This window comes from Corvus moneduloides, chromosome 10 (genome assembly GCF_009650955.1).
Source record: "Corvus moneduloides isolate bCorMon1 chromosome 10, bCorMon1.pri, whole genome shotgun sequence".
Taxonomy (NCBI): Eukaryota; Metazoa; Chordata; class Aves; order Passeriformes; family Corvidae; genus Corvus; species Corvus moneduloides.
In genome coordinates, this window is record NC_045485.1 from 28,284,576 (window position 1) to 28,311,588 (window position 27,013).

Genomic DNA, 27,013 nt, shown 5'->3' on the forward strand with positions numbered 1-27,013 from the left:
AAAGCAAAACTGGACTTGAACCATTTTGCTGTGATCAGTCCCTCATGGGTCTGGCTTTCATTCCTGTTCAATGCAGAAGATAGAGACTGTAACAGCTCTTTCACTTCTGTAAGGGAAATGTCAGAGTCACAGAATCCCAGGATGGTTTGGGTGGGAAGGGACCTGAAAACTCATCATGTTCCACCCCCTTGCCATGGGCAGGGACACCTTCCATTAAACCAGGTTGCTCCAAGTCCCATCCAACCTGACCTTGGACATTTCCAGGAACAGGGTAGCTACAGCCTCTATCCAGATGCTGCAGTGCACTGGGTGCATGGCCAAAGAGCATCACTCAAACCAGCATTCCCAGGCTGCTTCCAATGGGAGTTTTCACTTTGGCTTAGAACAGTGGACAAACAGAACAGGCCTCTCACCAGCCTTTGTTAAATCCTGCTCACAAAGGGACCCAGATGTAGCAACACAGATCAATCCAAGACAGACAACCACCTGCTCCCTTCTCTGGGGACCATTCTTGGAGAATCCTTATGACTAATTCTACCCACAGTTACAGTGGTCAGTGGAGAGATCTACACCTCCTGTTCCACAGTGGACAGATGGACCTGCACCTCCTCCTGCTCCACAGCAAGAACAGCTCTTCGTGTCCCATGGCGAGGACAGGAACTGTTCCCTGCAGCTCCCTCACGGGGAACTATGCAGCAGTAAAAGACACCCAGTCACTGTTTAGAGGAGAACATATGTGGTGAGAATTGGCCTGGAGGCAGGAAGAAAAAGAAAACCACAATGGGAACAGGGCAAGAGCACCAGTCCTCTGGAGGTTGTCCAGAGATAAACGATCTGTTACTGACCTGCCTGCTCTTCCACTGGCCAGACTGACCCTGGCTGAGTCTTCCAGCAGTCACCTAACAAGCCAGGGCAGCTCCTGAAGGACCACCAGAACCTCCCTCTCCCTACACCAGAACCTCCCCGTCTCCACGATCCAGGCAGATGTACTTTTCAAACCAGAGCAAAGACAGGGCTGGTGACAGCTGCACAAACATAGGCACCCATGGACCCTTCCTTGTGATGGGACATTTATAGATGCCGCCCATCACCATGGCATTCCGGCGTGCTCAGCCCCACATTCCCGTGCCTGGCATTCCCAGGCTGACACCGGCTGCAAGGCACAAGCCCCACAGTGCTGCTCTGCTCTGGACCACACTCGAGCTGTCCCGCACGGAGGCAGCTGCTGCCTGGGGCTGACTCTCCCCCTCTTCCAGCTCCTGAGTTACACTCAGAGATGCTAAAAATAAACCTTTTCCTGATCCTGCTTTTTTCTGTGAACAGCAAAAGGGAAAAACCAAAACCTGGGAAGTGTGGGAACAAAAGGAGGCAGAGCTGGAGCCAAAGCAGAGCTGTTATTGGAGTAAGACCTGGAGTAACAGAGGAAAGGGAACAGGAAAGGAGACCTGTCTGCATGGAATGAGATGGAGACAGGAAAGGTGAAAGAGATGATCCTGAAATACCGGAATGGGAATGCAGAATGGGATGATGACAGCAAATGGAGATCTTGCTGCAACAGCAGGAAAGGAAAAAGACTGAGGATGTGTGAAGGAGCAGGCAGAAACCCGGTAGAATGGGGGTGATGCAGGAAAGATAAAAGGAAGAAAAGATGGAGAGGTGAGATTTTAAACAACACAGGAGAGAGGTAAATTTGTAATCTGTGAAGTTTGTGAAATCTGGAATTTCTCTTGGCCACTAAATATGAGGGACTGCCAGGCAGGACACAGGGCAGGAATGCCCATGGCAGGAGTCACAATACACAACAGGATACACAAGCCACGGGGCTCGATCACGACACACAGCCACAGCCACTTCACCTTCTGCAGGCCTGGGGGAATCTTGGCTTTAATAGAATCTCAGGGTAGTTTGGATTGGAAGGGACCCTGCAGACTAGCCAGTCCCACTCCCTGCCATGGGACACTTCCACTAGACCACCAGTGGTAGACACTTCCCCGAGAGGGATGGCTCCAAGCACTGTCCAACCTGGCCTTACACTTTTCCTATTTTCAATACTTTCAGCAGCCTCATCCCTCCTCTTCCCTAAACATCATCCCACCATGGATTTACAACTGAGCTCTGCACACAACACTGTCATCACTGTGTCAGGAAAAATCTTTCTCTCCCTCCTTGGCAGCTTTTTGGAGCCTCTTCCTTCCACAACAAATCCCTGAATTCTCCCACTCACAGCACCTTCTCTCCCACCAGGCTGTTTCTTCTGCCTTGTTCCCAACTCTGCTTTTTGCAACTTCTCAAACTTTGCCTCTTCCCTTCCCAAAAGGCAAAGCCACCTGGCTCTTGCTCTCCTCATTTTCTTATTCCCATCTTTCTTTTGCAGCTACCTCCTGTTTCAGTGCCTGAGTCCCCCACAGTTCTGCTTCCCAGTTTTGCTTTGCAAAGGATGCTGTCACGTCCCACACCATGGCACAGGTGGAGGGCAGGTAATGGAACCACCATGGCCTTCTCTGTTGGGACCCCCACCTCCACAGCCCCTCGCTGCCTCCCCTGCAGGGACCCCTACCTCCACAGCCCCCCATGGCCTCCCCCCGCAGAAGCCCTCATCCCCCACTCACGCCACGGTTGCCTCTCTGCAGGCCACTGCTGGGCAGTGCTGCCAGGGTCCGGTAGTCCAAGCGCAGGGGTTCACTGGGGATGTTCTGGAGAGGGGTAGAAAAACACAAACACCAGGAAAGGTCAGGCCCAAAGTCAACTAAATCAATGAGAAAGACCAATAAAAAGGGAACCACCCCAGTAATAACCAGGCCTTATCTCCAAACTCGTCAGAGTTCCCACTGCCTGGAAAAAGCTGGAATTGTTTGAAACACAACCATGTGAACTCATGGCAGGAGCCAGGCTTGAGAAACCCTGCAGAGAACGTGTCACTGTGGACCCCTGGTCACCCACTACTGCTCAGATCCCTCCACTCCTCCTGCCCCCATGTCCACTTCCTTATGGAGGAGAGAATGTGCCATACCTACCCGTTTCCTCCAACAGCATCCAGAACGCTGGATCTGGACATGTTTAAGAAAGCAAGTCTGCAATTCCTCTACCGTTTCTTTTTTCAACCTTAACTCACACACACTGTACAACTTCGTTCAATTTTGCTTCCCATGTGTTGTCTTTCTAAGCCTAAATAGAAGCCAAAGTTTCTAACCCAGCCCGTTTTCCTCAATCCCTTACACGCTTCTTCGGTTCTGATCTCTTATCCCCAAAGCCACATCCTTTTAGGGGAGGGAGTGGAAAACACAAGCTTTGGGGAACAAATTCTTTTTGGGGATTTCTCCAGCTTTCCAGTCTAGCTGTAGCCCTTTTCTGGGACTCTCCAGCCCTTCATCTGTGCTGCTCACCTCCGCTTCCTCCTCAAGCTGCTGCGTGGCTGCCTCCCGCTCCCTACGCATCCGCTCCTTCCACAGGACAGAACAGAGCCAGAGCAGAGAGACAAGAGAGAGGCAGAGAGGTCACACATGCTGGGCAGGAACTGCTGAGGGAACAGACGTGCAGTGCCAGCACGAGGAGAGTGGGAGTAGAATCCCAGCACGAACAATGGGACTGGGGAAGGAGGAGCTGGAATTTGGCACTTGCACCATTATCACCAGCAGAATGGACAGGGACAGAACAAGATGATCTGGGTGCCACAGGTGAGAGGTGAGAGCAGGTGTCCCCAAGATCCTCAGCAGGGACAATCCTGGGGAAAGTAAGGAGAGGTACAGTGCCCCCAAGCGTAAGCTATACCAGCACCAAGGGAGGGGAGGAGTTTGCTCATTGCTGGAAGAGACACCTCGATGGAGCACAGACAGGACAGGCTGGAAGGGAATGGAAAAACAAACCTACAGAGCACAGGCCTTGCTGGCTTATAGCATCACATACAGAATGATGCAAATACAAAGGGTCAGAATGGTCTTGGCACAAGGTCAGCTCAGCACCAGCTGTCAGCCCGCAGTCACTCAGCACTGCAGGGACATTAGAGAGTGACCAGTGACTAATCCCAAAAGCTCCAGCCACAGGCTTGCTCCCAGGCTGCAAGAGGAAGGGAACAGCGTGGGACTTGTCCTAAGGACTGATTTCTGTGCACTGATATTTCTGACTTGTCACCCAGCACCTCTGGGCAGAGCCTGGGGACAGGCTCTGGGGACAGCACAGAGCATCCTTCCCTTCTCTTGTCATGGAACCCTCCCAGGTGCTCCTCCCAAGCAGGAATCACATGGTCCTGAAGTCCTGACACTGGGAGGATGGGAGGTGGAAGGCAGCTTAGAGGGAGTCAACTGAAAATTCTGCTGAGCATCTGGGCCCTGTTCTTAAACAGATTCCATGCATTACAGATTACCACTGTCCCACATCACCCCTTGACCTCCAAGCAAGAACATGCAGCATGAGAAGACACTAATGCTCTGGAGGATCACAACTCCCAAAAGGATATTCAGGGATCTTAAAGTTTATTCTGAATCTGGTTGTGCTTGTTTTGGCCAAGAGTTCTCTGTAGGGTGAAGGTTCCAGGTGACACTAATCTGGTGCATGACTGTTCTCTGAGGTCATATTCTGAGGAGTGGCAGGAGCACCAGTCAGCCCGGATGGAGCTGTGGCACACTCCAAATCCATCTCTGACAATATCTGGGGAGGACCTGGGTTAAGACTAGAAAAATAACTACAGCCACAGAGCCAGGAGAGAGCTCCAGGAATCAGCCCACAGAGACTCGGAGTTACTGACACTTCTACTAGAAACTGAATTATCAGAGAACTGAAGACAAGAGGTGTCAGCAGTGAATGGGTTTGAAAACTTCTACCATGAGTAGAGCAAAGGAATAATTCCTCCCAGTTTTTCAGTTCACAGCCTGCTGTGGGCTGGAGACACGTTTGGTCTCTATTGCTCTTGTGCAAGAACGAACATGAAACATTGAAGAGTAAGAAAAATGGTCCAAAAATGGTGACAGAAATTACCAGGGATCTGGCACCGAGATGGGAACTTCCTTCAGTATTCCAGTGGCCACCAAGGAGTGCTGGCTCCATCACTGGGATAAATTTAATCATCAAAACCAGTTTTAGAGACATAATCCCAGATTCAAGGTTTAAAAGGCCCAGCAGAAAAACATGTCTTTGCCCATGGGCCTCAGGATCCCGGGAGGTCCAAGGAGCCTGGAGCATCCATTGCTGCCTCCTCCTGGCACATCAAGGGAAGTGGCACCAAAATACATCAGCATTTTTTAAAATGAGATATGGCCAAGGCTACTTCACAAATCTTAAAGGTTTTTCTGGGTTTTTTTTGACCCAAATATTTTTAAGTAATCTCAGTATAAATTTTGGCAAAATTTTTCTCTACCTGAGCCTGGACAAATGCCACCTGTTCAGCCCGAGCAGCACAGTTCGGGGCCACACTTGCTATATTCACAGGTGTTAGGAATGCTGATACTGACCCACAGTACCTGAAGTCTCCTGGAATGTATTTAAATCCATATATCCATATTCAAATCCATAAACTGCCAACATTAAAACTGGCAGGAATACCCTTTGCTCAAACAGAAACACAATGAAATCAGGTTTGCTGAAACCACATCAAACCACTCTGAGCTCCTTCCCAGGCAAGGAATGAGGCATTTTATAGGAAAAACCTAAATCTGATCTGAATTGCCTCTGCTCTGGGCTGAACCAAGAGAAATGCTGAGGTCCCTCCTATGCAAATTATTCAGGATGGTTTGGGTTGGAAGAGACCTTTCAGGGTCATCTAGTCCAAGCCCTGCAATGAGGGACGTCTCCAAATGGATCAGGTTGAAGACCATTCTGTAAGGTCATTTGACTTCCATCCAGAATTGCCAACCTCACCCTGCTCTTGTGGGGCAGCAAATGTAAACAAGCTCAGAAATTGCAACTGCAGAGAGAACCCAGAGAAACTTCAGGTGTATCTGAACCGGAAACTTGACTAAACACCTGTAAAATGGACACACTCATCTGCCAGGAGAGAAGATTTCCCACTGACAACACTGAAGAATTCAGTTTTCCCTCTTCTTCCAACAACTCTGACTGGATAAATTACCATTTTAAGAGGGATGACTGGAAACTCTAAGTCCTCAAGGGGCTTGAGTCTGCTGATCTATTTCTGTGAAATTCTACTTCTGTGAAACTCTCTTTCTGTGCAAGGCTGAACCAGTGGGCAGAGACACAAAACTCTCACAGCAAAGCAGAGAAATGACCATGTGAACTAAGGAGCATAAAGCTGTGACTGATTAACAGCATCACTTCTCCACTCAGGGCATCTCAGAGCTGTGTGTTCTCATCTTTGCTCACAAAACCTCTGTCAGTCACAGGGTGCTGGACAGAGAAAACGGAGTAAATTTGGGATTTCCAAGCTCATTGGCCATTTTTCTTGAAGCTGCAGCTTGGCCAGGAGGTACCAGCAGGTAACAAAGGTGGCCTTTGTGAATATCACAGGAGCATCACCAGAGAGGTGCACAGGGAGGTACAGCAAAGCCAAAGAGCAGCCGGGGCAACAGAGCAGTGCACTGCAGTGAGGGAATGCCCAGAGCTCTGCCCCATGGCACTGACAACGGGGCAGAGACCCAGAACTCCCATGGCACTGACAACAGGGCAGAGCTCCCCATGGCACTACAAAGAAGCAGAGATAACCTGTGACACCTTCCTTGGGACTCACAGGCTTGGCAGAGCCACTGCCACGAACAGATTCTGCTACACAAATAATCTCTCACCACTTTCTCCATTTCTTCTCTCTCCCACTGAGTGGCTTCTCTCACCATTTCCATCTCCTAGGAGAGAGCAGAGTTAGAGCCACCTCACCCAGTGCTCTCTCCACACCTGCAGCATCTAGAACCTCAATGAAGGTGTCACAGGCCCATCCTAGCGTGATCCTGATCCAAGTGCTGGGTCCTGCTGATCACATGCCATGTGCACTGCCCATTACACTGCAGGCTGCATGCACCAAGGGAGACACTAGAAATTTCCAGAAACTGCTTTCACTCTGTAACACGTTCCCAGTTCAGCCACAGCACACACCTTCTGAAGGATCTCCACCTCCTCGGGGCTCAGATCCCGGTCGATGGAGGAGATACTCTCCAGGCTGTTCTTGCGCCCAATGCCAGCAGCAAAAGGGTTTGCAATGATTCCTGGGGACATCTGCAAAGCAAGAGGCAAATCACACCTGGTGGAAGCCCACAGAGGGCCATTCCGAAAATTCCCTATTCCAGGCTCCCAGATACAGAGTACCAGGACAATCCCAACCAAGTCAGAACCAGAACTCTTTCAACAACTTGAAACCTTATTCCATAGAATCCCAGACTGGTTTGGGTTGGAAGAGACTTTGAGAGCATCCAGCTCTATCTATCCCTGCCATTTCAGCTGACAATTGTTCGAGGAACCTGAGGTCTAAGTAAGCTGAATTTAAATTGATCCAGGTGCAAGAAGCGGATAAAGGTGAGCAGGGATCGCGTTCGTGTTCTACTGGAGAATACAAAAGCTGACTAGCTAAGCCTTGGAAACAGAAATCAGAGAGGGCACAGGATTTCTCCAGGGAAGTTTCACCCTGTGGGGAAAGATGAATCCCAGTAAAGAGCCAGAGCATTTATTATAAATGTAACACTGGCCAAGAAAAAATGGGCATAACCGAGTGAAAATGATCTTGAAAACTTTTTTTTTTCAGTGCAGTGCTATTGTGGGACTGTTCTGGAACCAGGAGGAGCAAGTCCTGAGGGACCACTGCTTTTCTGGACTGAAGACCCCCTCCAGTTCATATCATAGGTCAGACTTTGAAACCTGGGACCTCAAAAAACCAAAAAAATCTACAGCAAAAGGTTAGGAAAATCCAGCATTCTGTGAAGAAAGAGGTGGGATCCATGTGGTGGGATTCTGGTCACTCCAAGGGCACCTGCACTCCAGTCCTCACCTCGATGGCAGCCGCAGCCTTGGGGTCAAAGCCATCACACACCAACACGAGGAGCGCGTCGCCCACACCGCGGAGGATCTGCACGGCTTCCGTGTGCGTCATTCCCAGCAGGCTCTGGTGATTCACCTCCAGGATCCGCATCCCCACCTTCAGGCGGCCATCCCGGGCTGCAGCCCCAGAGGAGCTCACCTGGAACATAGCGGGGAGTCACTGGAGCAGGTCAGAGGCGATGGGAGAGCACGGGGCCATGGAGGGGAAGGAGCAGACAGCATACACAGGGAACGGGGACAACAGCCCGCAGCTGCAAGTCAGGGGAGGCATCTGGAAGTACTACGGAAAGGGCAGAAAAGGAGGAACCTGTACAGGCTGGTGGAGGGAACAGGTGTGGAAGAATCTTTTATGTGAGATAAAAGAATGTGAATTCGAAATGTGTTGTCCCAAGGAAAGAAGCAGGTGAGAAGGAAAAGCTCTCACATCATGATGCATCGCATGGAAAGAGAAATCATTTTGTGGTGGGAGAGAGACACAATGGAAATGCAAATGAAGACAAACTAAGGAGGAAGGAGGCAGGGATCAGACATGCAAAGAGGAAGAAGAGGAAAAGCACCACTTTGTCTCTTGGTTACCAGAAATACACGTGAAAATCAGAGGCAGGAAAACCCCTCTGGATAGGACAGGTAAGAGAGGTTGAGGGGACTAACACAGCTCAAGGGAGAGCAGGGAAGTTCAGAGTTTTGGTTCTCTACAGGCTAAAACAACCAGTATTTGGAAAAACAGGGAGGGGAGATGGGATAAACTAACTCTGCACCATGGCTAAACTGTGAACCTTCCAACCCCCAAATGCTGTAAGGCTGCAGAAGAGAAAACCAGACCCAATTATTAGAAATAACTGTCAGTTAGAATAATCCCAGGTTTTCTTTTCCTGCTGTTACAAATGTCCCAGGTGAACGTGCAACTGCCACTCAGAAAGAGGGAATTTATTCTCTTAACTTTAGAACTCAGATAAAACAGTTACATAATGACAAATGCTGAGTGTTCCCTTGCCTTAACAGCAACCAGTGATCAATTATCAGGGCTGACTGGCAATTATGGAGTGTCTTCAGCCATGAGGGTAACTCATACCAGTTTCTACCCCAAAAAAACAGGTAAAGAGGGAACCAGCAACACTAAGGTGAACAGCCGGAGTCCTCTTTGTCAGCAGCAAGACCAAAATGACACCACTTATTGCTGTGCTCCACTGCCAGCAAAGAAGAAGCAATAAAAACTTTTTGGGAAGGGTTGGGAGGAGCATAAACTGGTAAGCATAAGTTGAACAAGAAAACGTGTTATTTGTGGGGGAAAAGTAATGGGAAAAGTACGTGTGACACAAACAGTCACTTAAAAAAGGAACAAAGTTACACATGGAGTGCACGACACAGGAGAAAAGGTTACGAATTCCTGAGGCTTTCCATGGAAGGAGGAAAGAGCTTGCATGTCTAAGTGGGCAGGAAGCCACAGGCATACGGGGACCAATAGGAATGTGGGTAAAAGGAAAGATGTGTGAGTTTGCATTATAGAAAAAAACACAAGAGAAGGAACACAAAGCAAAACAAAGGCAAACAGGAAATAAAAGAAGAAATTGTGTAGCTGTTGTAGAGGAGGAAATATGAAAGGACAAGGATTTGTCTCCTTTGCTAGAGGGACAATCTCCAGAACTGATGGACCAGTGAAAGCTGAGAGCGAATTCCAACAGCTCCCCCAGGGATCACCCTTCTCCCTGGCACTGCCTGCACAGCACCAACCTGCACAGTTACTGCTCTGGTACCTTGGAGATGAAGATGCCTTCATCAGTGGGATCAAACGGATTGCCAGCATGGCCCTTTGCTCCACCCCGGATGCTGATGCCCAGCTTCTCTCCTGGAGCCTTTTCAATGCATATTTCCTGGAAACACAGAAAAGTCTCCCTGTTTCTGGGCCAAGTTCAGCTGAGGGAACTCTCCTCCGAGCAACCACAATTCTAAATGCCCTGAAAAGGGCCTGAATTAGCCCCATCCCTCATCTGGCAGCTTATTCCTGTTGGTGAGGACCTGCCCTTTTCTGTTCATGCTCACATCTGATATCTCGTCATTCTCTGATGACAGAGTCACCATGGCCACGGCACGAGATCCTCACCATTCCCCAGCTGGAGATGCACTTACAAGAGACTGGATTCTGCCAAAGGAGGAGGAAATTCCAACCAGGAGTCTGGTTGTATCCTAGTCCCAGACCTCCAGCCCGGTAAGAAACTGCCTCCAGAAACAACCCTGTGTGATTCCCCCCCAGCCCTCTCACTTGGAACCCACCTGCATCCCAGGTGGAGGTGGGTCTCTCCGGACCACCATGGTGAGCTCCTGAGCGTTGGAGAGCAGCGCATTCACGGCTTCCTGGTGGGTGGCATGGCGCAGGTCGATGCTGTTCACCTCCAGAATCCTGTCCCCGACGCGGAGCCCGCTGCGCGACGCCAGCCCCCGGGGAATGACCTGCAGAGAACCATTAACACAGCTAGAGAAGGGAAGCCCATCTCTCCTTGGAGATGTGATTGTGTCCCCAGGCATCCTCCAACACCCTGCAGGCCTGCTCTGACTCCTTTTCTGCAAAGTTCCCTAAGAGGTGACTTATCTGGGAACACTGGTGAAGAATGAAGTGGGATGTGCTTTGAGGTGCATTTCTTTATGTTATTCTCATATTCCCAATTTACTCTGAACCAATCCTGTGCTGTTTTGCCATTATTTTGCCCATGACTGTAACCAGGACTGACTGCAAATCCAGTCCTTACCCAGTGCTCTACAGGGGCTCCTGAGAGCTACAGAGGGACCAAACCTATAACCAAACCTGTGTTCCTGGTGAAACAAAGGAGTCAGCAAGGAAAGGATGAAACCTGTGAGCACATGGGCAAGTAGGAATGGTGGGAAAGGGTTAGTTAGGCTTTGAGAAGAGCAAATCCTGCCTCATTGACCTGCTGATGCACTCCAAGAGAAACCATGGGCACATGAAGGAATAGATCTGGCAGGCATCACTCCTAGAATTCCCAAGCCCTAACAAGCCACAGGTGTCAGAGGAGTCAGATTTGGCATCCCCAAGTGACAAGAGAAGTCAGGAAGTAGAAAGGGCTCAGCAGGAATCCAGCATCCCTATTCCAATGAGCACGGATGTGCAGGACTGTGAGGGAATGGGCTGCACACAGTGGCCAGCCTGTGTGCTGACCCTAAATGGCAAATGATGTCACCACTGGAATGGAAACGTGGGATCAAAGGACACTGGCCTGAATGCAGCAGAGCAGTTCTGGGTGTACCAGTAGTCACACACTCATCCCACCAGCCCTTTCCCAGTAATGACTGGCTTTCTGCAATGCCAGTGTCTCCCCAGGACTAAGTAAAGCCAACATGAACTCAGCAATTTCAAAAGCTAACTGGGATTCCTCCAAAGGGTTCAGCATGGATTATATAGGTTTTCTTACATGCCCACAGATGGCTCCACCAGCAGCAGCACATCCAGTACAACCCTTCACACATCTCCCTCCTACCCCTTTATTTCACAAATCCATCCTGTACGTCTGGACTCATCAAAATCCTTCACCTTAATCCCAATAATCCAACAGCTCAGGAAGACTCAGGGCAGCTCTCCTGGGACTCTACCTTGGAGATGAAGACACCCGGCTCATGAATCCCAAAGGGATGACTGGAATGGTCACTGCCTCCGACGATGCTGAGGCCCAGGGGACCACCTGCTTTCACCAGGTGAATTTCCTTGAGGGAACAAAAAGCAGTGTCAAAGGGAATGAAGGATATCACATACAGACCACAAACACTGACACAGAGTCAGGGAGGTGAACACTCACGGGACAAAGGGGTTCCCCACGTGGGACTCTGCAACCTGGAGAAGAGCTAGAATGGGGCTCCAAGAGAGCTGGAGAGGGATTTTGGACAAGGGCCTGGAGTGACAACACAAGGGGAATGGGTTCCCCCTGAGAGTGGGCAGGGTTAGATGGGATCTTGGAAAGAAATCCTTCCCTGTGAGGGTGGGAAGGCCCTGGCACAGGTTGCCCAGATAAGCTGTGACTACTTCATCCCTTTTTCAAGGCCAGGTTGGACAGGGCTCGGAGCAAGCTGGGATACTGGAAGGTGTCCCCACACATGGCAGGTTGTGGGTCTGGATGGGCTTTCAGGTCCCTTCCAACCCAAGCCTTTCTACGATGACTTCTCCAGGCTCCAATAACCCAGCAGGCTGGTCCCCATCACAACACCAATCTTTCAAATGAAACCCAGCAGGATTGCACTGTCCCCCGTTCCAACGCCAAGCTCACCTCGATAGGGTACTGATCCTCCAGCCCTTTGGAGAGGTGGTTCCTCTGCGGCGCAGGCGTCTCCTCGGGCGGGCTGTCCCCGGGGCCGGGGGGCGGCGGGGGGGAGTGCATGCGCACGCGGGGCGCGCCGGGCGAGTCTCCCTCGCCGGGCTGCTCCGCGCCCTCTCTCTCTACCAGCAGCACGATGGTGGGGGAGGCCGCGGTAAGCAGCGCTACGGCCTGATCATGCCTGGCTTCTGTCATGTCTACCCCATTGATCTAGAACAACCCGCAAACTCAGCGTCAGACCATCACCCCGGCGCTTCCCGGCATTCCAGCACTCAGCCAGGCCCCTGAGGAACCCTGTCCTGCTGCACGTGGCTCCCGCTCAAAGGCCTGTGCCCCAAAGCACCTTGGAACTCTCCCAGCTCCCTCTGACCTGGCAAAGGGACACAGGCACCTGCTCATTCCCACCTGACCCCAATCCCCTTCCTAGACAGCTTTTCTGCCCCTTTCCCACGTTCCCTGCACACCTGGTGCCCTGCAGCACCACTGACATGGTGCTCAAGGGGACCACGCAGGCCAGGTGTGATGTTCCACCTCCCACAGCCAAATGTCTCAACATGGGAGAAGCAGAAACAGTGATTGCCAGAGCAGTGCCACAACACAAGTATGTGCCGAAGCACCTGCTGCCTTGACACTGAGCCACCTGCCCTTATGAGTCACCCAGAGCCCAGGCACGGACACTGAAGGCACAATTTGATGGGTGACAAGATCTGTCACTGGTCACTGGGCCACTGGCTGCTCATGCTGGGCAGGGTCATGGTAGCCTGGGGAAGATGCCAGCTCTAAGGCATTAAAAGCAACCCCAGGTAGAGAGAGACTTGAAACAACAGAGAGCCTTTCCTACAAAATTAAGATTTAAAACAGACTCCTTAGAAACTCAAAGGACCGGAAAGGACATGACTGCTCTCCATGGATGTACAAGGGGGCAGAAACCTGAGGAGAGCCAAGCTGAGGGAACACAGCCCAAAACAAAACTTGACAGGAAAACGTTGAAGCTGAAAATTAAAAGGCATCTAGTCATTAGGTTCTGGAAAAGCTTTCCAAAATGAACGATGAAGACATGAAAACAGCAGCTGCCAAGATGGGGTTTGATCAGCTCATGAAATAACAACCTGACTGTAACACTCACAGCAACTGGGCTTTGTAGCCCAACTCCCTGCTGCCTGATTCCCAGAAATATTGTTACTCCCCAGCTCCTTCACAGAGAGCAGTTTCTGGACTAAGCTGACACACACCATCTGACAGGACTGCGTCCAGCCTCCCTGTGACACTCCCAGCACTCACCCAACCTGCCCTGTCCCACCTATAGCTGTGGGTACTGCTCTCCTTAGGACAGGGAAGGAGAAGCACAAGTGGCCCTGTACTGGCCTGGGAACTCCACAGTGTCACCTCTGATGAGAGGACTGTCCCCAAAGGGACACCTCTGGCATGACCCAGAAGGATGTCAGGGCAGCAGCTGGCACGTGCCCGCAGGAAGAGGAAGGATGAAAGGGACGTGGGAAATGGCTGCTGAGCACAGGACACTGGGCATCAAGCAGGAAAGGTAATAAATTAACCACACAGGTGCACAGCTCTTAACGGAATGCAGGTAACAGACGAACGGCTCAGACACTCCGGGATGGATCCTTAATGCAATCACCAAAAGCAATCGCCAAAAGCAATCACCCAAAGGAATCACCCAAAGGAATCACTCACGTTAGAGAAGTGCGACCAAGCTTGGCAACTGATTTGCAGAAGAAATGGAGATTATAAGGGGGTGTATCAGCACATCTCTTGTAGGAAAGGGCCAAGTGGCTGCAGGAAGCTTGAAGGAGGTGTTGTGGGAATATGCAGCACTTATTATGGGATGTTTAACAGACCAGAAAGAGGACTGGAGGTGAGGAACAAGCACGGGGAAATACAGAGGGTGGAGAACACGAGGCTGCTGGTCAGTGCTGGTCTGGCCAAGCCTTGGGCCTGAGTCTATATCTGCTCTGCCTTCTCCCCACATTCTGTATGTTCTGTGCCCAGTTCACTCTGTTCTGGGTACATGTGCGAGAGCTACTGGTAAAATTCAAGCTGGACTATCCAGCAAGTAGGAATCCAAACCATGGGAAGACTCAAGAAGTGGCCCAGAAGCTGGATGAAAGGCTTGGGGTGTGACCAAAAAGCCTCGAAGACCTCGATGCTTGGGGCAGAGGCTGGAGACCTGCAGACACGAGCATTTACTCGAGTGAGTGAGGGAGCGATGTGCACGTTCCACCAGCAAACTGAACCCCGATGAGCTGGAGGGCAAGACCAGGGAGAAGCTGGCTGTTGCTCCTGCTCTGTGAGGATACTTGTGCTCAGGTGTGCACCTGTAAAGGTACTGCCCCCTTCCTGCCCCTGTGACCTGGAACCAGCTGTGTCTGCAATGTGTTCCACGTTTGGAGTCTGCCCTTATCCCTGCTGATGGCTGCACCTGGGAGCAGGGAAAGCAGAAGCCACATGTCCAGGGGATTGGGAAGGGAGGATTCCTTGGATTCTCTGATGGTTAACAAAAGCAACATGCAGGAGAGACTTGACTATTTTTGGTTCTATCACCACATCAAGGGCAAACAGACTCATCGAGTGGGAGCAAGATGATCTTTAAGGTTCCTTCCAACCTAAGTCTTGCTCTGACTCTACGACACTACGATGACACCGCACAGACCTACCACAGCACGACCCACTCTCATTTCTCACATCCCCTCTGCTATTTTCCTGTCCCTGACAGGATGAGAGCGGTCAGACAGGGTCGGACCAGAAGGGCACAGCGGTGCCTCCCCGGAGCAGGGACCAGGGACCAGGGCATAGGACTCCTGGAGTCAGAGGTGCATCACAGGTAACAGCCCTTGGTGCATTTTACCCAGTAATTCTCCACTACCTGGAAATCCTGGTGGCTCCCCAGCTTTGGGGCAGCTAATTTTCCATGGCCTTTATCTGGCTAGAGAGCAAGGCCAGCCACGCAGCATGGCTCTCCATGGGGAAGGGACAGTGTCTGTCCTTTCCCTGCTCCACATGTTTCTCTGTGTGCCAGGGAACTATATTATCCTGGCAAATCTCTAAGGGGTCACACTGCCTCATTAGGACTTCATGTGTCACCGACCACTATCTTAAATCTCCCCAGAATCAGTTTTCTTCCCAGTCCCATCCCAAAAAAATCAGCTGCCCTTACCAACTGCTCCCAATCCTGCACTCTCCTTGCTAGATTCCCATCCCACAACACCAACTCTCCAGCACTCCCCCCAGCAGGTCCCTGTCCAGTGTCTTCCCCCACCAAAAAGACTCCCAACAAACACAGGAATACAGAGAAGCTGGGAAGTGAGTGACAGTCACTGGGGAGTATTGAGGAGTGTTAACTCAGAGGGGACGCCTAGGCTGGGCTCTTCAATCCATGTGCTCAAAGCTCCCTTTCTTAAAAGTCAAAGGAGCAATCCCAGCTCTCCTGAGGAGAAGTCCAGGAGGATTTAGAGCACAGGGGAAGAGCAGGAAGCTGTGCTGTATTTATTTTCTTAAGAAAACAGGAATTCTTTGGCAAAGTGAGAGCTGAGCAGGACCAGGAGACCATGGCTTTGGAAACAGGCCCTGCCTGAGGGACCCACGACCTCTCTACCCAGCAAGGGTCCTCTACCTCCCCATGCAGGTATAGGCAACCGGCACCCACATCCCAGAAATCATGGCACCTTGGAAGCTTTCCAATAGAACTGGGCAATTGCTGCTTCAAAAGATTGTGGTAAGCAGACTTGGAAGTGATGGGAATAGCCCTGTTGAGTATTCTCCTGAAAGGTAGCATGTTCCTGCATTCATCAGAGGTGAGCACAGGATCTGAGCTTCAGTTGGTGCTCAGCACCAAACCTGTAGGGCCACACATACCTCAGCACAGGTAACTAAGGGATGTCAGGACTAATGACAGCAACGCCTCAGCCACATCAAAATCTGGCAGAGGCCTGAACTCTGTAAGCCCTGAGCTCACATATCCCGTAAGGAATCCACTGCAAGCTATTACCAGGGAATTAGATCTGCCTTTCCTGTGAAGCTGCCCATGGATATAAATAGAGCTGCTGAAGCAGAGTGGAGACAGGTTTGACTTTTGAATCTGTTCTGAGATTTTTGTGTCCTTTTTACCACAGGTTGAGCAAACCAACCCCAAACGATGGGCCTCAGTACCACGAGCAAATCCAAAATAATTCAGTCTATCTGGCATTAATCAGGGTCAGGACTTGATTTGGGGGGTGGGAAGCACTAGAAGAGAGGGAGAGACGCTATACCAGTTCAAGCTTCCTGCCAAGACACCAGTGTCAGACCTGGGCCTGAGCTCCACTAAAATGTTGCGCCTGAGCAAATACAACACAGCCCCAGCCCAGGGATAGAGCAGACAGAAGCCAGCACTGACAAGGCTGTATCAGTGTTTACTCACGCCAGCGCTGTGGTAACACGTGCTCTTACCACAGCTGCTGGGCCAGAAACCCACCACCAGCACCAGGATGTTGGAGGTTTCCCTCAGAGGCAGCATGCGAGCATGGGAAGAGGGTCGGGAGGCTCAGGACAGGCTCCCCGCAGGAGGGGAGCGAGGACCAGTAGGCAGAGACAGGAGGTTAGAGCAGTGAGAGCTGCACGGACAGGACGGGAGACTGGGGCCAGAGTTCCAAGCAAAGCACTGAGGTGCCCCTGACCTGCTCCACAGCACCCTTGGGCAGCTCCTTCTGCTCCAGCCCACGCTGACCCTGCTATCCCACTGCACCCCAAAGGGCTCCCCCTCTCCCCGTGGCAGAGCCCCCGGGCTGCCACCCAGGCTCCAGAAGGACACCAGGCTGGGGCAGTGCTGCCATGTCCCCTCCCTCCACACCATTTCTGGGGAAAGCACTTGCATAAAGCATTTGGGAAAAGGGAGCTGTAACTGCACCCACCACCAGACAGGGTACAACCACCCAAATTAAATGCTCTCCCAGAAGGCTCAGGAGCTGAGAAAAGGACCCCCAAAATCCAGCTCCAGTAACAGAGAAGCAGCCCCTGCACAAGGAAGGGCATGGAGCCGAGTCAGACCCTTCCTTGCACACTCACTCACCGAGATGACCCGGTCTCCGACGTGCAGGATCCCATCCCGGTGGGCTGCACCACCCTCTGCGATCCGGGAGATGAAGATCCCCTGGAGCACAATCAGGAAGGTCAGAGCAGCCTGGGCTTTCCCTCACCTGAGCCTGGCTCTCCAGATCCGTTTCCAGACACCAGGCAGGTCTCGGTCCTCTCCTGTCCACAGACCCTTCCCCTGCCCTGATGCTTCCCTTTTGTTCCCCACTCCACACAAACCCTCTGCTCACAGAGCCCCTGGCAGCAAAGCCTTCCCGGGCCCAGAGCCTGGATTCCATGCCAAAAGGGCAGTAGTAGGATTAGATGTCACTGGCAGGGATTTGGGAGCCCCAGCCCCCTTCGTTCTATAAAAAAGAGGGAGAGGGATTTTGGACAAGGGCCTGGAGGGACAGCACAAGGGGGAATGGCTTTCCACTGACAGAGGGCAGGGATACACGGGATATTGGGAAGGAATTCTTCCCTGTGAGGGTGGTGAGGCCCTGGCAACAGGTTGCCCAGAGAAGGCTGCCACATCCCTGAAAGTGTTCAAGGCCAGGTTGGACTGAGCTGGAGCAACCTGGGATAGTGGAAGGTGTCCCTGGTCATGACAAGAGGATGGAATAGGTGAGGTTTAAGGTCCCTTTAAACCCAAACCATACTGGAATTCCATGATTCCCTGACTTAAGAGCACCTGGCTCTCAGAGACCACCCGGACCACCAACCCAGGGCCAGGCTGCACTGCTGCACGCCAAGGGATGAGGAACATTCGGGGATCCCAGGAGATCAGAACTGACCATGTCCCCAGCCCGGTAAGGAGTGGAGCCCTTGCCACCAGCAATGCTGAAGCCGAGGCCCTTCTCGTTGCGCATGAGGCAGGTGGAGAATCTTTCGGTGGCAGGTGCTCCCTCGGGACGCTCGGGGAAGCGCAGCCCCCCACGCCGCTCCCGCGGGCTGTAGTCGTCCTCGGGGCGCAGGGGAGTGACGGTGATGGCATTCTCTGGCTCCACCATCCGCTCCCGCAGCACCGTCATGGAGACGGAGCTTCCCGACCCCCGCAGCGCTTCCACGGCCACGTGGTGCTCAGCACAGTGCAGGGACACGCCGTTCACCTAGACACAGAGCAGAGGCAGCCCTCCCTCACACACAGCCCTCACCTCAACACAGAGCAGAGACAGCCCTCCCTCACACACAGCCCTCCCTCACACACAGCCCTCACCTCAACACAGAGCGAGCAGAGACAGCCCCTCACCTCAACACAGAGCAGAGACAGCCCCACGCACAGCCCTCACCTCACACACAGCCCTCACCTCAACACAAACAGAGCAGGAACAACCCTCACCTCAACCACCACTGCCTGAGGGAAGTGGCTCAGCCCTGCCATACCTGGGCCTCGTTCCCACAGGTGTGCCCAGACCTCTGGGAAGTTTTCCTGCATTCCCATAGCACCTGCTATCTGTCCCAGGCCAGAGTAACCCAGGAAAGGCCTTTCCAGAGGAATTCTGTCCCCACAGGGAGTTCTAAATTCCCTACACCTGTATCATCCCTACAGGCAACATCCCAGACAGATAACCCCCCCACCCAGAACCACCTCCACCAACAAAATTCAAGAAAAGTCAACACTGCTAAGGCCTACACAAGTCCCTCTTCATCTTCCAGAAGGGACATCCACCTCCTCACACCCTGGAACACCCAGGACTGTTAGTGTGACAGTCCCGCAGTGTGGGGAATGTCCCAGAGCAGATCATCTTGAGAGTGGCACGTAAGGGGAACCAGGGGATCAGGCCCAGGCAGCCTGGGGTTGTGACAGGCAGGTCCTGCTTGAGGAACCTGATCTCCCTCTGTGACAGGATAATCCGCTCAATGGCTGAGGGAAACGCTGTAGATCTATCTGCCTGTACTTCAGCAAAGCCTTTGACACCATTTCCCACAACATTCTCCTGAGAAACTGGCTGCTCGTGCGTGAGCCAAAATGTGCCCAGGTGGGCAAGAGGCCAATGGGACATGGCTTGTATCAGCCATGGTGTGGCCACAGGCCCTGGACAGTGACCTCCTGTGCTGGGCACTGCTGGGGCTCTTCCAGTCCTGGGGGGATGTCTGGGGTCCCCAGGAGCGGGACACTGAGGGGATGGAGCATGTCTGGAGAAGGGAATGGAGCTGAGGAAGGGTCTGGAGCACCAGAGTGGCTGAGGAAGCTGGGGTAAGGGTTAACCTGGAGCAAAAGAGACTTGGGGGAACCTTAGAGCCTCTTCCAGTGCTTAAAACAAGCTCCTAAAGAGCCAGAAAGGGACTTTGGACAAGGCCCTGGAGTGACAACACAAGGGGGAATGGCTTTCCACTGACAGAGGGCAGGGATAGATGGGATATTGGGAAGAAATTCTTCCCTGTGAGGGTGGTGTGGCCCTGGCACAGGTTGCCCAGAGAAGCTGTGGCTGCCCCATCCCTGAAAGTGCTCAAGGCCAGGTTGGACTGGGCTTGGAGCAACCAGGTCTAGTGGAAGGTGTCCCTGCCTATGGCAGGGGGTGAAATGAGATGAGTTTAAGGTCCCTTACCACCCAAACAATTCCCATGACTGGTTCCCTGGGTTGGAACTTATTTTACAGGGTTCACTTTTGCCCTGCCCAGGTATGCAGAGCTCAGCCCGCTGGGGATGTATTTCTTCCCACCTGGGTCACACAACACTTCAGAGCTGGGCCAGAGTAAATGCAGGAGCTTATAAAGCAATAAAAGATTCATGGTAACATTAATTAAACAACTATCTCTGAGCCAAAGGAATTTTGTTTAGCTCTTACACATCTCCTAGTGCTTAATTTGGTCTAAAACACATGTGATGCAAATCCATTCCCAATCATCTCATCCCTCCACTCTAAGTACTCCGAAGCATTTGCTTTGTCACAGGAGTCGAGTCCTTACCTCTAGAAGCTTGTCACCAACACGGACCCCTGCGCGAGCTGCAGGACCCTCTTCAGACACACGGGAAATAAAGATGCCCTGGAAACAAAACCATCTATTATATGTAGAGCCCATTCCTTACCCCTTTGGAGTGCAGAGACCCCTCAGTCCCCTCAGATCCAAGGAGAGGGGTCAGTCCCTGGCCAGTCCTGAACCCAGAACGAGGGAACATGGCAACCACATCATCCCGCTCAGGAGCTGGGAAAAGGGAACAGAAACCTCATTGCAGGGCTACCCTGAGGTGACAAGGGGGACAGAAACCCCACTGCAGGGCTGCCCCCAGGTGATACACAAGACCAAGGAATGACATGTTAACCCTCTTCCAGTGGAACTGGAACATGACACAACTGATGCCACCAGGTGTGGAACAACCCCACACTCTGTGCCCCAGGACACAGCTGGGAAGGAACCTGCTGCTCCCATGGCTGCTCCAGGTCAGACCATCCCAGTTCAGGGGCAGATGTCTGCTCGACCCCGTCAACCTCGTGCTTTGGGGGGATTCAGGGCTGCTCCCACCTGGCCCCGAAAGTCCACACAGCTCACACGTAAGGACACCCAACCTCCAGCCACAGAGAACCAGTCCCCAAAAGCAGGTGCCTCAGCAGTGGCACAGCCCAGGTCTTACCTCATCATCCCCCTTATAGGGGGTGGAGCCCTTGCCCCCCGCGATGCTGATGCCTAGCCCCCCCGTCTGCCGCACGATGGTCAGTGTCAGCTGGAAGCAGAAGGGACAGTGGTTATGGGTCAGTGCACCCGAGAACAAGGTACGACTCCTTTAATAAAAAATAGTAACTCCAAGTCATCTGCTGCCACACTGGGGGACCCATGGCACCTGTGAGTGAGCCGTGGCACCTGTGGGTGAGCCATGGCACCCGTGGGTGAGCTGCGGCACTCATGCCTCAGAGGCACCAGCACTACAACACATGAAACACACAAATCCCTCCCCACAGCTGAGTCCTGACCCAACAGTCAGCTTGCTCACGATGGGACACATCAGAAGGGGATTCCACCACAAAGCAAACTGGGCAGCCACGGACTGGGGCTGGATCACGGAACACGGACAGTGTTCACACCACAGCCCGGCTCTACCATGGGGCTCCCCTTGAGTGTAATTCCATAAAGCCACTGGGGGATTCCTGGTCACCCCAGCTTAGTGTGCAGTGACAAGGATGGCACCTTGTCCAGAATACTCTGGATGGATACTTGGCTTTGTTGTATTGACGGAAATCAACACACAACTCCAAAACCCTATCTGCTCTGTCCAGATTCTCTGCTTCCCTCTGCCCTAGCTGCTCAGGATCACAGCTGAGCAATCCACAAGCCTCTTCTCCTTCCTACCTCCCACCTCTACATACCCAATTATGCCCACTGCCAATAGTTGATCAAACTTGACCTGAAGCTGTTTCTTTTCAGGACACCAGCATGAACCATTCACAATGCCACAGTCATGAGAAGGAAGACAGGGAGCATGTGGTAGGACACAGGGAAAGGAACAGGATAGATAGGACTCTCTCAGGGCCAAGGACCAAGGAGCTGGTGAGGTAAGTGACAGAAATGAGCAGAGACTGATGTAGAGAACCACATTTGCTGTCCTCCATGTCACCTCTTTGGAAACAAAGCCCAGGATGGAGAGAGGCTGCTGCAGAGATGTCAAGCATCAGTGTCAGCTCTACGTGGCCACAGCATGGGCAGCAAAGGGAGCAGGAGACTACCTTCCAACCCTCTTTCACTTCGACAACGACAGAAACAACATCTTGTGGAGTTCCACATTCTGCTAAGTTTAAAACAAAAACCAAACCAAAAAAAACACTGCAGGAAACATGAAACAAACCTAGGTGCTCTGCCAGTTCCTTTGACATCCAGTTAACAGCACAGCAGAATACTCTGGGATCTTCCCAGGGAAATCCCTGATTCTAGACCTACCATCAGTTCACTGTCTCTGGTGCAATAGCCAGAAACTGAACAAAATTCCAAGTTTTGGAATACCCAAGTAAGACGGAAATGAGGTAGTGACAAGACAGCACCACATCCGAGACAGCCCAACTCAAACCAGCTCCAGACAAATGCTTCTTGCATGACCAAGTCTATTAGGAACTAATTACAAACCCCAGGTTTTTCCATTCAGAGCCACTGGGCTCCAAAAATGCTCTAAAGACTCACATCTGTATTGTTCAAGGAGTGTTCGGACAATGCTCTCAGGCACATGGTAGGATTTTTGGGGTTGTTCTGTGCAGCAGCTGGACTTGATGATCCTGGTGATGAGGAAATTGTGTAATTCTATATTCAACACAAAAAGTTCTAAGGATGATAGAGAACCAGGTCTTCAGGCAAGGATTACAGACTAGTCTAACAGCAAGATCCCAGCATTTACGAGGAAGACAGATGATGGCTCTGCTCAGCGCCTGAATCCCTTGGACAGGATCATGATTTTGGACAATGAGGATTGTCTGATGTCACTGGTCACAGAAAGTGACTTCCAGTTGCATGGGAAGCTGATGATGTAAACTAACAGAAAGATATACCACAAACCCCCTGGATTTCACACGTTCAGCAAACCAGTCTAAAACCATGGGGAAACCTGCCAGAAAAGCCAATTGGCCTGAGGGGGAAGAACCTTCTGTCCGTCAATGTACACTGAAAAGCAAAACACCACAGAGAAAACAGACACGATTAAAAACACTGAAACAACTGCAGCAAAGGGGCTTGAATCAGACAGGCTGGAAAGAAGATTTCAAACTCCAAAGCAAATCAGTTCTCCCACAAAAACCAGTGTGGTGAGGAACTGAATTGGTGGATGTTTGTTTGAAGTCTATGCAAAGAGTAAGTGATGTGAATATGAATCTTAAGAAGAAGGACCTGGATCCAGCAGCCTCTAATGGCCCTTCATGTTGCAGTTCAGACTGTTTCTTGCACTAAACCCTTAAGTTACTTGTTCCCCAAAGCTCCTCTTTCCTAAGGCTGCTTCTGGGCTGCCTGGACTGCCATGATGTTGGACTGGCACTGAAACCACAGCACAGAGCTGCCCCCAGCACAGACAGCTCAGCTCTCTCCTTGCCATTGCTCCTGCCATGGAGTTTACTGGGTATTTTATTCTTTGTGTATTTTTCCCCCAAAGCAAGGGATCCACCCACAGCCCATCTCAGATGATCCAATCTTCTGCTTCCCACCAAAACTCGCTGCTTCTTCTTCTGCAGAAAGAACAAGCCTTCATGGAGAGCACACCACACTCCCAGTTCCTCAACGGGGGTCCAGCCCTGCATGGAAAAGTGCTGCAGTGTGAGGAGAAAAGTGGGGAAATTGAAAAAGCTGCCACATCAGCTTTGAGCTGCCATCCTTTCCCCTGGGCTCCCACTGGGAGCTGGCTGCTACTCACCATCAATGGCACCAAATATGACCCAGGAAAGCAGTTCCACCTCTTCCCCTCAGTCCTGCCTGTGGCTCTGCCTGTGCCTCTTTGAGGACATACCAAACATGAACCAGGGCCACCCCAACCCACTATTCATATGGTTTTTAGTAGAACTGTCTTTTAAAATGGAATCATGGAATGGTTTGGGTGGGAAGGGACCTTAAAGCTCATCCACCCACCCTTCTGTTAACAGATTCACTTGCTTGTGCAAGAATTCCCAGCTTTCAAGGAGTAACTGTACACCCTGGAAGTACTGCACACCTGGACAGATCCACTTTCAAGTAGCAGCCAGTGGTGGACACTGAGGCAGTGACCAACCACTGCATCCACAGGACTCAAGGGACAAAGCTCAGGGCTGTTGTACTTGAGAGCTGCTGAAAGACCAAGTTCTTCCTCCAAATACACCCAGGGGCGTGGGGTTCAAGGGCTTCACATCCAGAAGACAGAAAGTTTCTGCCAACATGGGCATCAATTTATAGATGGTTGTACACACGGATGCTTACAGCTGGGGTCAGTTTGTCAGTCATGACAAGAAAGACATCAAAGGGCATCAGCAAGTCCAGATACAGGAACAGAGCTGGGGCAAGGTCCAGAGCACCAGGAGCAGCTGAGGCAACTTGGGGTGGCTTAACCTGGAGAAAAGAAGGTTCAGGGGACCATCTCAGTCTCAACAACTCCCTGATGGGAAGGTAGAACAAGGTGGGGGGTCAGGCTTTGCTCCCAGGTAACAAGGGACCAGACAAGGGCAAACAGTCTCAAGTTGTGTGAGGAGAGGTTTAGGTGGGATATTGGGAAAATTCCTTCCTGCAAATGGCTGTCCAGCCCTGGCATAGATTGCTCAGGACAAGGGTGGAGTCCTCACATCTGGAAGTGCTCAAAAACCACATGGATACAGCACCTGAGGACATGGTTTAGCGGTGAACATGGTGTTGGTGCCGGGTCGATGGTTGGACTTGATGATCTTCAAGGTCTTTTCCAACCTTACTGATTCCCTGACTCTCAGTGTCCAATCCTCGCACTTACATGTCCCGAAACATTTATTTGAGACTGTCATACTGACACAGGAAATGCACACTGCAATAAATAATTTGGATTTATGTTCGGACAGACATATGACGATGGACAGGTGTCACATGAAGGTGAGGGATCCCACCTCAACAGCAGCTGAAGAATCCATTAAATGTCATCCATAACCTTCTCAAAACTCAAAATGACTGGATAACTTGTGTTCAAAAGTCCCAACATTTGCCTAAGATCTCTGAGATGCTTATAGAGCATTTCCAAAATTCTGGGCTTTTGATACCCTGAGACCCCTTATATTGTGCTGATGGACTGAGAGACTACACAGGATGATGCCTGTAACCATCAGCTCCTCATCCAGACACCATTCCAGAGGAGTAACTGAGAGACACATGTGGCTCTTACCAGGCACACAAATGGCTCTCATGAAAAACAGCTGAATTTTATGAAAACCAGGTCTCTCAAAACCCAAACTATTTCATTCTGAGAAGACTCCAGACCTTGGCTGATGAAGTGAAGATTCATTAAGCAGACTTGTGCAAAACATGGAACCTGTGATCCAAGACCTGGCACTGATATAATCCAGTGCTGGTACAGATGTGTGCTGTACAAGCCAAGAACCAGGTAAGAGTCATTGGGAGAGAAACAAGAATTTGGATTCTGTCAAGATGTATCAGGCCTGGTCTTACTCTAAAGCAGCTAGAATTGAAATAATTCCATATGAGGGAAGGCTGGGAGCCTTCCAATTAAGGAGGGGGAGATAGATCCTTTTTCTCTTTTCATGCCATTAATAACTTTATAGAAGATGATTATTCCATGTTTGTAATCACAAAGGAATTAGGGATATTCAATGGAACTCAATAGGATACCAAATGAAATATCAGTGGCAGGCTTTAAAAATGCTTTTTAATATAAACCTCAAGTAAATTACATAATTTATTGCCACTAGATTCTGTGGAACTGAAATGTATAAAAGGAATGGGAGAGGATCAGACAAAATTGTGGATGGCAGCTCCATGGTGCCTTGTACACTGGCATGAACAGCCCAGAAATCTTGATCCACAGACTGCCAGGAGCTGAGCACCCACCACTGAAAGCACCTCTTTGTCCTGCTGAGGTCTGGGCCCCTCACCTCCTGTCACTTCGCTCTGACAGCACGTTCAGTCAGTGTAATATAACATAACATGTCAGTTTGTATCTGTCACAATTATAGCCTCAAGGTTTAGGTTGGACATCAGGAAGAATTTCTTCCCAGAAAGGGTTATCAGACATTGGCAGGGGCTGCTCAGGGAGGTGGTAGTCACCCTCAGGGAATGACTGGACGTGGCACTCAGTGCTCTGGTCTGGTGACAAGGTATGGATCAGTAAGAGGCTGAACTTGATGGTCTTGGAGGTCTTTTCTAACTTAAATAATTCTGGGATTCTGTTCACCTTGGGTGCACACAGCTGGGACATGGAAGAGCAGGAGCTGGAGGCACTGATTCACCAGGAAAGATGAGAAGAGCTAAATCTGTCTGGCTTTGGTCAGTCACAGCTCATGGGGACAAGGAGACAGGCTGAAAATATCAGTGAGCAAAGGGGAGATGGGAGATTGCTATGTGACTGCTGAGAGCTAAATTAACCCCAGGCAGTGGAAAAGGAAGATGAAGGAAAAGCAGCCCTGGCAGGAGAGCAGCAGCTGCACATGGGCTGGAGGTTTCCTGGCTCTGATGTCATTCCTTCCTCTGTTCAATGGGTTTAGCTCTCAAAGGAAAGGGTACTTGGAGGGCAGAGATGGCGGGCACAGTGTGGAGGAGTTTGAGCACTTCACTGACTTCTCACTGAACACCTCCACAAAACCAACACAAAGTAGAGAGCCCTGAATGAGACCTTTGACAGCAGCACTGGGAACAGATGAGACAGGGGACCAGCCATGCTCAGGGTGCTGCTCTACTCTTGCACATACCTCCCCCAGGAGACTCAAGGACAGTGACCACATTTCCCAAAGGGAGAAGGAAGCAAGGATGCCTTTTTGAAACATGAAATATGGTCACATTTGAAGCATAAATAAAACCCGAGGTTCCTACAGATACATGAATATTCATATATCATATGAGACTCCCATCTGATAGCTGTGCAGCCCATAGAGATTCATGGCTCTAGAGATTCATATCAAGATTAAGCGTATTGCTGTGTGTCTATATAAAGATATGACTTCATCTTGGTACATGAAAAAAATGTTTGCAGTGAAAACAATCCTTCACTGGGACAAACTCCACAGGAAGGTGCTGAGTCACATCCCTGG

At 51.0% G+C, this 27,013-nt stretch overlaps 1 protein-coding gene across 25 annotated transcripts in view; it reads right to left on the bottom strand.

The window, feature by feature from the left end:
- SCRIB (scribble planar cell polarity protein) overlaps window positions 1-27,013 on the bottom strand; it is a 97,540-nt gene that overhangs the window by 29,978 nt on the left and 40,549 nt on the right. For 20 of the 25 annotated variants that reach the window (XM_032119101.1, XM_032119102.1, XM_032119114.1 and 17 more), the window contains 13 exons: window positions 20,929-21,018; window positions 20,265-20,342; window positions 18,149-18,463; window positions 17,353-17,433; window positions 12,243-12,500; window positions 11,575-11,685; window positions 10,243-10,419; window positions 9,726-9,842; window positions 7,922-8,110; window positions 7,036-7,155; window positions 6,732-6,788; window positions 3,384-3,440; window positions 2,610-2,693 (listed from right to left, as the gene is read on the bottom strand). In XM_032119101.1, the coding sequence (XP_031974992.1) occupies window positions 2,610-2,693; window positions 3,384-3,440; window positions 6,732-6,788; window positions 7,036-7,155; window positions 7,922-8,110; window positions 9,726-9,842; window positions 10,243-10,419; window positions 11,575-11,685; window positions 12,243-12,500; window positions 17,353-17,433; window positions 18,149-18,463; window positions 20,265-20,342; window positions 20,929-21,018 (1,734 nt within the window). Of the gene's footprint in view, window positions 1-2,609; window positions 2,694-2,924; window positions 3,048-3,383; window positions 3,441-6,731; window positions 6,789-7,035; window positions 7,156-7,921; window positions 8,111-9,725; window positions 9,843-10,242; window positions 10,420-11,574; window positions 11,686-12,242; window positions 12,501-17,352; window positions 17,434-18,148; window positions 18,464-20,264; window positions 20,343-20,928; window positions 21,019-27,013 lie in introns of those variants that run through there. The other 5 variants (XM_032119099.1, XM_032119123.1, XM_032119122.1 and 2 more) reach the window with 4 other exon arrangements.